General features: G+C 28.0%; 1 protein-coding gene across 4 annotated transcripts in view; it reads left to right on the top strand.

Moving 5' to 3' along the window:
- Positions 1-11,131, top strand: part of LOC106469291 (ras-related protein Rab-5C-like) — a 22,845-nt gene extending 11,714 nt beyond the window's left edge. For all 4 annotated transcript variants that reach the window (XM_013929776.2, XM_022397764.1, XM_022397765.1 and 1 more), the window contains exons 2-6: positions 2,464-2,632; positions 3,630-3,781; positions 5,479-5,601; positions 6,662-6,755; positions 8,716-11,131. In XM_013929776.2, coding sequence (XP_013785230.1) covers positions 2,470-2,632; positions 3,630-3,781; positions 5,479-5,601; positions 6,662-6,755; positions 8,716-8,828 — 645 coding nt within the window. In that variant the 5' untranslated portion in view covers positions 2,464-2,469 and the 3' untranslated portion in view covers positions 8,829-11,131. The remainder of the gene's footprint in view (positions 1-2,463; positions 2,633-3,629; positions 3,782-5,478; positions 5,602-6,661; positions 6,756-8,715) is intronic.
- The last annotated feature ends 1,510 nt before the right edge of the window (positions 11,132-12,641 follow it).

The following is a 12,641-nucleotide window of genomic DNA, read 5'->3' on the forward strand; positions in this document are numbered from 1 at the left end:
ATTTCACAGGATTTTTATGCAATTTTGGAAATGCACATAAAAATGGTAAATTCGTAGAAGAATATTCTATATGGATATTCCATTTTTTAACAGCCTTCTTTAAATTAGTAATAACATTATTTTTCTTGAAAGTACTTTTATTAAAAGTATTTGTGGTATTAATTTCATTAAGTAAAATTTGTGCATTTAAGTTTTTACGCACAAAACCAAAATTACAACCAGTTTTATCAATCAGGGTAATAACAAATTATTTTTCAATTTATTTTATTTTAATCAATTAGTAAGCTATTTATTTATTTATATAATGTACACACACATATATATATATATATATATATATATACATAATAAAAGTTGTGTGTGTTTTCATATGTGGGAGTGTTTTTGAAGGTGCGATCATATACTGTCACCATCAAAATTATTTTTACCTTCTGAATCCTCAATGGATAATTACAATTTTTGATGCTCTATACTTTTTTACTTAGTGTAATTCCAAAATGCTTCTAAATCTAGTGTACACATACTGCAGTGAAGCTTCCTTGTTTTTTAACTCTGTACTATAACTCCTAAGATATTATAATTAAAGTGCAGTGTAATAACTTAATTAAAGATGTTTATAATAGAGTTTACAACTTAAATCTGTATTAATCTGGGTGAGTTACTAAAAATATTAAAGCCAAAAAAAAAACACAAACTGTACTTTGAGCTATTTAATATTTCATGTGGTTAAGAAAATAATGAAAAATATCATAAGGGACGAAAATTGCAAAAAATAATGATTCTTTTATACCTCACTTAACATTTAAGTTAAATTATTATTTAAGGCTTCTGCAAGACTTTCTTTTCCACTAATTGTTTGTCGGTACATATTTGTCAAAATTTAAAGAATATTTTGTTAATTTTTGTATTGGATGTCTAAAAGGAATAATATATAAATTTATCTGGAATGTTACACCACTTATTAGAATTCTTGAGGTGTACCAATATTTGAGATCTACTATAAATCAGTTTTAATGTTATGAAATGGGTTAATAATATGATGCAAAGGAGTTAACATAGTAAATATTATTGAACCAACTTCTTAAATATTGATTTGTTGGGCTTAATACCCAATCTCACATTGCTTTATATCCTTTATTTCTTTTATCCTGATTTGTAATTAACAGTAATCATTTTATAAACTAATTTTTATTAGTTACCAATTTTTGATTGTGTAAAAATATGGATATGATTTTTGATTTGGATTGGTATTTAACTGTATTAGTAAAAGAACATTTGGGGAAAGCATGCAATTTAATTTAAAAAAAAAATACATTAAACACCATAATATTAAAGAAATTGTTTTTAATTAAATGTTTTTGAGAAGCATTCCCATGTTTTATGCTTTTCTAACTATAAAAATAAGTGGTAATGAAGGTTTTCATAATTGAGAGGAAACTATTCATGATGAATGAATTTTATTACACCTTTCAAGCTCTGCTCTGGTAAGTCTTCTGATTTACAATACTAAAAAAAATGCACACATGCTCTGCTATTATTCATTTTGTTCTGATCATCTTATTTTCATTTCTTAAAATTAACATTGCTATAAAAGAAAAACATAACAGTATGCTGTTCAAGTCTTGAAAAATTAAGAAATTAATAATAATTTATCTTATGAAGTTTTTTTTAATTATACAAAATAAAATGGTGAGAATGTTTATAAAATTATTTCACATGCTTCATTTTTTTTAGTAAACATCATTCAGTTCCTCTAAAATTGAACCAAACATGTAACACTAATTATAATATAATAATTTTTGTTCATTATGTATGGTAGACAAATAATTTATATCTTTAATAGGAAGAGTTGTCACCTATCTTCTTAGTTTGAGGTCAGATATTTGTCAAGTTCATGAAAGCTTTATAAATTTGGGGATCTTGAGTGTGCTAGTAAGAACTTAATACTTTATTTTCAATACAAATTATACCATTTTAAAGAAGTTTTATTGAGAGATTAATTTTGAACAAAAGTTTCAGGAGTAACAAATTAGTAAAAATTGGAAGCACCTGTACTTTTATAATAAAATCCATAATATCTGTTGTATACTGTTTATTATTTATATGCTCAGTATAGAGATTTAAGATTATGGGCTTAATGACAAGGTAATGAAAGTTTTAGTTTTCCATATCTATTTCAAGTTTTAAAAAATGTTTAATTTTCATGAGATTCTTATTCTGGTAAATTTTGTGCTTATATGCTTGTACAAATGTAGCTTAATGAAAAAAAAAGTGTTCTTCACATTTAAAAAAAATGTTCATAGAGTAGTATTGATTATACATGTTTTTTGTAACTGAAAGTTTTATTTTAAGATTTTACAAAAAGTGTTAGAAATTTGATACATTAAATAAAAGTAGAAATAAGCCGTATGATTTTGTATGCCTTTATGTATTAGTAATTTTGATAAGATGGGATCCTTACAGCTTCCAATGGCAGGTCGCAGCGGAGCTCAACGACCAAATGGAGCAACGCAGGGTAAGATCTGTCAGTTCAAGTTAGTTTTACTTGGGGAGTCAGCTGTTGGAAAATCCAGTTTGGTTCTTCGGTTTGTTAAGGGACAGTTTCATGAATATCAAGAAAGTACTATTGGAGGTAAAGGTTCTTTATGTATTTTTTTTTACAAAAAATGTGTAACTTTTTAATAAGAAGAATTGGATTTTTTCTAGAACTTGAAACAAAAACATCTCTCTAGTAAATATGCACATTGTATTTTTGGTTAGTATTCAGTATTTGGACATTTTATCAAGAAATCTAAACATTCATTCACTTTAAGTAATCAACATTATGTTGAAATGATGCATTTACTAATATATGTGTATGTGTGCATATACATCAGTAAATGCACCAACTTCGTGGTTTTTGTCTGTTTTTATGAAAATGTGATTACTTGGTATATTGTTCTTAAAGGTGACACCAACAACTCCCAGTATTCAAAGAAACCTTAGTTAACTGGATGACAATAAAACTTAACTCTCCTGTTTGTTGAGTTCAAGTATAAACATATTACTAGTGTTAATAAAACACATTTAACTACCCAAACAACTTTTGTCAAAAATATGTCTTGTTTGTTTGTTTTTGAAGTTGTGCATTTTTTTCTTTTTATCTTCTATTCAACCTACTGTTGTTCTGAATGTGCTTTGTAGGCACTTTGAGAAAAACCTAAACACTGGGTAGGTGAAGTAAAGAAAATGTGTCATTGGCCACTGTTCTGTTCTTCACATTATATCGCTGCACAATAGCAGTATAACCAAATACCACACATTGATCAACGTGAAGACTGAACTGGACCTCCCTTGAACTTAGACTTTGAGATTAAACAATTTTCAGAATACTAAGTTTATTATTATCTTCTATTCAAAATAGAGAGTACAACACACGGCAAAAATAATTTGTAAAGAAAGAAAGATTTATAAACTCGTGGAAGTTTGGTTAAGTCATTTCATTGGACTAATGGTCACTTGCTATTAAAACCAAATACAGAAACATTGATTGAAATGGGTATTGGTTCAGTAACTGAATTTAGTTTCTAAGATTCTTTCGAAACTCAGTTTTAATAATATTCTGAACATTTTGCTTCTACTCCTTTTAGCTGCATTTTTGACACAGACTGTGTGTCTCGATGACACAACAGTCAAATTTGAGATTTGGGATACAGCTGGCCAAGAACGATATCACAGCTTAGCACCTATGTATTACAGAGGGGCACAAGCAGCGATTGTGGTTTATGACATTGTAAATCAGGTGAGAATATTTCTGTTCAGTGTATTTAATGTCTAAAGGAGGAAATTGGTGTTGAAGAACCTGATTTAATATTTCTGACACAAATAACTGAGAAACTTGGGCAGTATTGTAACCATTCCATTAAGTAAAATGCTATTAATAAATATTTGTTACTAAATTTCCAAACACAAATATTTAATAAAGAGAATGGAGGAAAAAAATAAATTAGGGCCACACAGTTACTGTATATTTATACATCTTTATATGTCCATCCACCAACCCCAAGTATTTGTACATGGGCATTACATAGAAAAATTAGCAACACTATCAAAATGTACAGGTATCTAAAGTTACAGCTTTTTAGTTTAGAATTTGTTGATCAATTGTTTTTGTAGCTGATGTAACCATAAAATCATTCAGCCTCTGTTGGTATTGTATAATAAGTATTACTGTTATGACCAACAATATTGTTAACAGTGAGGGTACTCAACTGATGAAACAATGCATTTTAGTATTTGTAAGTGGAAATGTAAGCATTCAATATTTAATTATCTATCCTGATTGCCAGGTTGAGTTTTAGTTTTGTTCTAAGCACATAGTTTGCTCAGATTACAAGTAAATATTAATAACTGTAGACACTAAACATGAACAGTTCTAGGAAGATTACTCCTAGCTATAAGAACTGTAGACCATATAAACTAATATATATATATATATATATATAGAATCATGTTGTTAGGAAACTGTTTTCTTGTTATTGTTGTGTTTCTCATGTTTTTAGAAGAGTGGAGCTTCCTTTGACCCTTAGGATGATATGATAAAGTTCCTTATTTTATACATCCTATACTAATGATCTTCATTTAATAATGTTCCTCTAAAAATGGTTTCAACATACAGAAGAGTATTCAATGCTAGACAATTTCAAAGACTAAAGATACTACTTGGATAAAACTTAAGTATTTACACAATGACAAATAAGCTTTTGTTGACTTTTGAAATTGATATTTGTTGTGGTTTGTTTTCACAGTTAGCTAAACACAATCTGGTAAAATTATGACCATATTTCAGAAACACTACTCACTTTTCCTCAGAAAAGGTAGCTAATATTTCGTGCCACTGTCAAAAAGTTTTTGAACATTCACCAAGGCTTCAAACAAAACTCCCCTACACATAATATTGTGTATTGTGCCAGTCTATGATGCAATCAGCATTAGACCATAGTCCTCTACCAGTAGAAGGACAGCACCTCCTCCATGTGCAGTACTTCCCTTGTGCACTTTGTTTATAAAAAAAGCTCATTCATCTCCTCACCATTGTAGTGTTCAGTCATGTTATTTTTTTCTTCAAGAAATATGGAATTTTTGCACTTATAATTTTCAACTTTAAAAGGTAATTTATGTTGAGTTGAAGATTATGATAAATATTTACTCATAACACAAATTGACACATTAGTTTCCTTAATAGAATTATATTAGCTGAAGATGCTGTTTGTTGATTTGAATATTATAATAAAGAATCTCCACCAGATTTTTTAAGTAAACAATATAAAGAATTGTAGATTAAAAGATTTTGTGTTTTTCTAAGAAATATGTTTACTATTATCACCAAAAATGTTGTAATCCAGTCTATTGGTTGATGTGGCTAGAAGCAGATATTTAGTTAATTTTAATATATGATATTGTCTGTTAGTCTTTATTAAAGAACTTTATGAATTTCAGGACACGTTCAGTCGAGCAAAAACATGGGTTAAAGAGTTACAACGTCAAGCCAGTCCAAACATTGTGATTGCATTAGCAGGGAATAAAGCAGACTTGGCCAATAAACGGGCTGTGGAATATGAAGTATGCTAATTTTTACAAAATTATGCTAATTAAAGCTTGCACTGGTTAAAAAAAAAGGCTGTAGCTCTAGGATATGGATTTTATTTTATTAATAAAAAGTTTCAGATTGACTAAAAGATGTTACAATTTTTTGATATGAATGAAAAGTATCAAGTTTTCTTTTCTGTGAAACATAATTATTAGATTTCATCTCAAGCAAAGAATGCAACTTGATGTTTGTTTTCAAATGGTTGAAAGAGAATTTGGATGATTATTTGCATTCTAAGTTGCCAAGTTATGTAACTTGTACTGTTGTAACTGAACGAGCTAACTTTATAGCAATGTGAGATAACAAACCCTCGTTATATATATTAAAGAAAAATTAACATTTTGTTTAGTGAAAATTTCATAATATAAGTTAAGTTTTTATTTTCATCCCAGTATTTCACTGTAAACAAACTGAGATTTCATACTTTTTTGTGTTTTTGCATATGATATGGGTAAAAGTACAAAACCTTATAACTATCTTCAAAAATTGTATACGCAAGAAACCTACGTAAGTGCAAACCATGACTGAAACCTGAAAACAAGGGATATGATTCTAAATGTAATGAAAATCTGACTACCTGAGTATAACTTTTGAAAATAAATCTTTGCAAGTCTTGTGTAATGCATGTAATTTTGTGCAGAAAAGTGTCAAAGTACAAATTGTTAAATACCTAAAAATTGTTACATAAAATTTATAATGTTTAAACTTTTTATTATAAAATAAAGATTTTTAAAACATTCTCTAATATTATCTTTCTTTAAAGGTGAAGCATTTTGAAACATTTTTGTCTTACTGTTATAGTAACTGCCTTTGTGTGTGTGTGTGTGTGTATAAAATTCAAAACAAGCCTTAATAAGTATGTTCTGTTTCAACATAGACTTGGTGGTGGTGTTTTTAAAACAGTCCTTCCTTTTAATATAAATAATATATTAGCTGTTTAAATAATGCTTGTGTTTACTATTTATTATATATATCTATATATATATATATATGCGTGTATTTATATATACTTTAACTGTTCATATTTTCTAGGAAGCACAAGCATATGCTGAAGAAAATGGTCTCCTTTTTATGGAGACTTCTGCAAAGACAGCTATGAATGTAAACGATATTTTCTTGGCTATAGGTGAGATCAAGTAAAACTGTTTTATTTTTTAAGTTATGCACTTGTTATTTTGAAAAGAAGACTGCTCTGCCTTTGCTGGTAATAATGAAAATCACTAAGATTAACTTTTATTATCTTGTGAATAGATGATGTTCTATACTGACGAGAGATTACTGACACTAAGATTAGCACCAAAGCAAATTATCACAGATGGGAAGCTTTGTATAAACATAACATCCAGTTATGATCAAATTAGGTCAAATTACAACATGGAACATGCTCATACTTTTAAGTATTTTTATTTAATTTTTCTTACCAAACCTAATAATTTTCTAAGTTTTACATCTTGGTTACTTTTATAACATTAAATAAAAAAATACAAGAAATTTTGTACTTATGTGTGGGTCATATAATTTTGCTCTCAAAGTCTTGATAAAAGTTAATCCTTTTGTGTGTGTGTGTAGAAGTGTTGTTAGTACTAAATTTTATTTATTTTAAACATATAGTGTAGAACACAAAATATTAACATGCAATGAAAACAATGCCCTGAAACTAGTGTAATTTAACTGGTTTTCTAACTAAGCTGTAATTACATTAGAATATAATTATAGTATTTTGGCACTTGTGTATAAAGTTAAAATCATAAATAATATTCAACGTTAAACTGGTACACAATTAAAAACATTTTATTTAGGCCTATCTGAGGCCTTCAAAAAGTTGATGACTCTACATGTTTCGACGTTACAACTCCTGAGGATGACGTTGTAACGTCGAAACATGTAGAGTCGTCAACTTTTTGAAGACCATAGATAGGCCTAAATAAAATGTTTTTAATTGCATTAGAATATTTTTCCTTATTTGGTCAAGGTAAACTCGGCAATAGCAAACCATGAAATTGATGCAGAATAACTCGTTACCAATTATGTAAATGAGCTAACCTTATAAGGAAATCAGTAAATTAAAATCTTATCTTTCTGTAATGTAATCTAATCTAAGAGAGAATTATTCATATTTTTTAAATACAGCATGTGCAAGAAGAGCTGTGGCACATGGGTTTCAGTTTCTGATGTAAAACTCATCAAAGCAAGAACAAATGCTATAAATTTTTATTTTACCTAATGTATAAGTGTGTAAGTCCTTGGAAACTTACAAAATAACACAGGGACAGATGGACAGATTGGGGCAAAAAAAGTGTCATGTAAAAAATAAAAGTGAAGATTAGGAACTTAATCATAATAGTTCCCTTTTAATTTACAAATGAAACTAATATAATATTAAAATTTGAATAATAAATTGTTTTTATGCCAAGTTTATTAACATACATTGATAATGAAGGAGTTTAATTAAATCTTGAATGTAACTGTAAAAAAAAGGGTGTAACTTTAACCTACCTTTTGATTATTTGCTCGTGCATCAAAAGGCAAATAGATCATCAAACTTGAGTTCTATTTCAGAACAAAATACATGAAAAAATTCATAACTCCGCTCATATGTTTATAATCAGACAGGAAGCAAATTCTCATAAATACTCTTATTTATTAATTATCTTGTGTACTGTAAAGCAGCTTAAGTTTTAATCTGTCATATCCACATTCTGCTGCATGTGGTACAGCCAAGTAACCAAATTTTGATGGCTGCAATTAAACATGTGTAGTGGTATAAATAAATCTAGGTATAAAATAGAATGGCTTCTAGTAGCAGTTTGGAAAATTTTGAACCAGTTAGGGCCGCAAATCGGATCATGACCAGTTATCCGAGTAATTATGACTCCCTAAATATCAACTATCAAAATATAGTGTGTCATTCGTAACACTAAGGGAGCTCATTAATTCTGTGATGGAATTGAATATTTTGTAGTAAAGGTTTTTTTTTGATGATTTCTTTGAAAATACAGTTTAACTGAAAATGTCTGGAAATAATCTTTATATGTTTTTGAAGTACTTTTGCCAAGATTGCACAGGACTCTTTAAATTTTTTACAGCTAAGAAGTTACCTAAAAATGAACAGTTGGCAAGTGGTTTATCTGGGCAAGGAAGACGAGGGGTAGATTTGAGTGAAAATCAACAGCAAACCAGCAGTGGATGTTGCAAATGATGAGAAGTATTATATTATTCTGGACATGAATTTCCCTTTCTAGCATTTGGCCCTGATGTAATGTACATTGGAAAATTGTGTATATACATTTTCCATCTTTAAAAAAAAAAACATGTGGCTCTGAAAAAAAAAAGATGACCACACCATTAGTACTCTATAGGCATAAGATAACACAGAGAAAAGGTTAATCATAATGTATTATTTCATATGAAAAAAATATCTTAAAATATAAAATCTTAACTAGCAATTTATGTGTATTAAGAAAAAACTGGGAGCAAACCTTTTCTAATTTATAAATCATGAAAAAAAAATTTAATCTGATTTATGAAATGTTGCTTGGACTTCTTTGGTATATAATGTCATTTTTGTTTTTCTCACATTAGGTTTTTTTTTGTTGTTGTTGTTGAGATAAATGTATCATAGCCCCAATTTAAATATTCAGATTACTTATCATATATTTCATGAACAAAAAGGAGTAAAGAAAAGTTATGATAGGTTAAAACATTGTATTAATACTTGTCTGATAATTCTTTACTGTATATAGATAGTAAATAAGAACATGATAGAGACATGTGAGGCATAATCATACTTCTACTGTATTATCTCAAAAAATGTAAAAGTTATTATAGGAAGATTATATTTATAAGTTAATGTGAATTATCCTGATGAGTGTAATAAAATAACTTACAAAGTGTGCATAAACAATAAAAGTGTGTTACTGGCCTCGTGCTTTAATAGATGACAGCTTACTTGCTTATTAGTATTATATTCTTTGTATATGTATATACATAAAGGATCTTTTGTCTGTTGTTAGGTTTAAAAACTAATTATTTTTAGACTTTTGATAGGTTGAAATGTGTGATATATACACACATACACACGTATTCAAGAAACTTAAAAGTTCTGTTTTATTTTGACAGCTTTATCTATTGACAACGATAAGCTGCTATTAAACACTTGATACTTGATAGAAAATGAGTTAGTGTATGTGAGAATGATTGCATTATTATACTTGATATGGAAGAGATGTTAGAAAGCTAATAATGTTCTCTAATTGCAGTTCAGTTTATATCACACACTATTCAGGCCTTTTAAAAACTATTTTATTTACATGTCATAGTTACACAAAATAATCAAGCTAATTATGTGTTTTCAATTTCTAGTTTGTAAACTAAAATATCTGTGGCTGGAATGGAAATACACAATGTCAGGTTCTTATTTTATATATAATGTAATTATAATAATTATGAAGAATCAGTTTTTTTGGCAATTAAATAGTTTAACTTGTCTATGTCATTCACTAGGAAAAAATAACTCTTCTTTATTTGTATTGAAGAAACCATCATCATTAAAGGATGTGGAATCTTCTTTCCACCAAAAATATTGTAGAAACACAACTGCATATATAGACTCAACTTATCGTTATGGAATCATAGTTCCATACCTGAATTAAAAAACATTTCTTTCGTGATATGAATACAATAGTTTGTGTAAAAAAATAGATTTTTTTCTGTTGTTCATTCTTCAGTGTAAAGTCTAAAAAAGCTTGCTTTTGTGTATTTTATGTTAGCTTTCTTAGAAAGCGTACTTCATTAGAGATGTGTGCGTGTGAAGGTAGCCACGAAATTATAATTTTGATTGCATAATACTTAATTTTAGACAAAAACTGTAGATCTCAATTTGCAAATTAAATATATAATTCTTTAATACACACATAATTTACAGCACTGCAGTATAGTGTGTTTGTGTACATGATCAAAGTAGAAATTGGGTTTTGATACCTGCGGTGGGCAGAGATAGCCCATTGTGTAGCTTTGTGCTTAACTTCAAATAAAACAAATACATGAACAAAACTTGAAAATTATTATTTGGTGTTATGAAGTCCTGGAACTTTTTTGATAATCAAAACTCTTCATTTACTGTTTTTTTCTTTATATTATATGACTTATGAAAAAAATAACATTATTGATGTAAAACTGGAACTTAAAAAATGTACAATGTTAATTCTGAAATTGATGTCATACCATAATTGTGTTTTTGATGGTTATCATTATTTTCATGTAAAGATTGTGATAATGAAGAAATTGGTATTAATTTACTTTATGCTTCAAATTGTTTGATAAACTTAAAACTGAAGATATGTCATATATGGGTAAAAATATGCTACTACACACTCTGAACAATAAACAAAATATGAAAGTTGCCTCCACTATCTGATACTTGTGTTTTGTTTCTCTTTAGGTTTGTAAAATAAAACTCACTTTGTATCTGAAAGTCTAATAAAAGTACACTGTCAACTTAAATAAGAATAATACTAGAGTTAATTGTATGTGTGTGTGTGTGTGTATATATAACACATGCATTATTTTCCATTTAACTACCTTTTGGAAATGGTTTACAAAATTTTTATGTAAATAAGAATTTTTGTTTTTATACATGATATTTAAAACTAGCAAATTAAATGAGGTGTCTTTAAATACATAGTCATAATTTTACATTTTTGAGCTTCCTTGTTCTGCATAAGCAATAAGGATCGAGTGATTTTTATTTTAGAATATTTGGGTATTAAATACAGCAAAAGAAGGAAAACACAGTATGTAACTAAGTCTTATTATTGCTTAATAGTAAACAAAGGCTCATGTTCCAGCAGCAGTGTTTTTATCTCTAACTGAAATTATGCAAGTTTGATTAAAAGTATAGATATTGAATTCTTCAGTATTCCAATACTTTGTTAATTTTAAAATGGGAAATGTGGGAGTAACTTTATTTTACCATAACCGATAACATAAAATCAATATATTTTATATGTATACTTGTTTCTTAACATTCCTTGAAATTAACACCAATTATTAGAAATTACTGTTGTAAGGCTGTTACTCTTTCATCTTCAGTTGAAAGCTCACAGTGAACTAAATACTGATGATGATATAAACACATAATTTCTTAAAGTTGTGATATTAAAATATATTATTAAAGTAATTTAACAATTATAATCTGTAGATTGATTAAATATAAGTCATAAGATGAAATGGCTTGAGTCTCATCAAGGACTGAAATAGCTTTTTGGTATTCATTATATTTAATTAACAAACCTACATGTTTGTTGGTTCCTAAAGAGAGCTATGAGAAAGTATTGTACAAGCTAGTGATTATGAAGAAATGCTATGTATTTGTCTTTGTAGTAAGTGGAATAAAATAAAGTGTTTTTTCACAAAAAAAAGTTTAATTTTCAAGACTCAAAGAAACTAAAAGACGAATTTTACAACGAAAATTGTATATAGGTATAATTTAATGCACATCACAGTTTTCTAATTTTTTAGTTTTAATCAGGATCCCATTTAGAAATGTGATAAATTTATACATCTCAAAACGTGTTAACAAATGTATTTTACAATTATTTGAGGCATTTTGAGTTTACATAAAAACAATTCAGAAATTGGCATGAAAAACATAATCAGTATTAGCTAATGTGCTTTTACAAAAAGACATTTCATTGCAATTGATTACTCTAGAAGTTTGTGTTGGAATAGTGGGCTATCTTTTCTGAAAGATCCATTGCTGATAAAAGTCAAAGAGAAATTTACTTGGTTCAAGAAACTACACATTCAACAATATTGTTAGTATAAGAATAAAATGATAAAGGTCATTTTGAACTTTAATTTCAGTGAATCACGATTAAGTGAAAAAAAAAGGATGAGAATGTCTTGCAACCAAAACAACCATCTTTACCTAAGTATGTGTGATGTAGTTCTTAGCATATCAGGTTTGAAATGTGCTGCTTCAGAAATTGGTTCTCAATTTTACATTGTGGGT

This window comes from Limulus polyphemus, unplaced genomic scaffold (genome assembly GCF_000517525.1).
Source record: "Limulus polyphemus unplaced genomic scaffold, Limulus_polyphemus-2.1.2 Scaffold3399, whole genome shotgun sequence".
Lineage (NCBI taxonomy): Eukaryota > Metazoa > Arthropoda > Merostomata > Xiphosura > Limulidae > Limulus > Limulus polyphemus.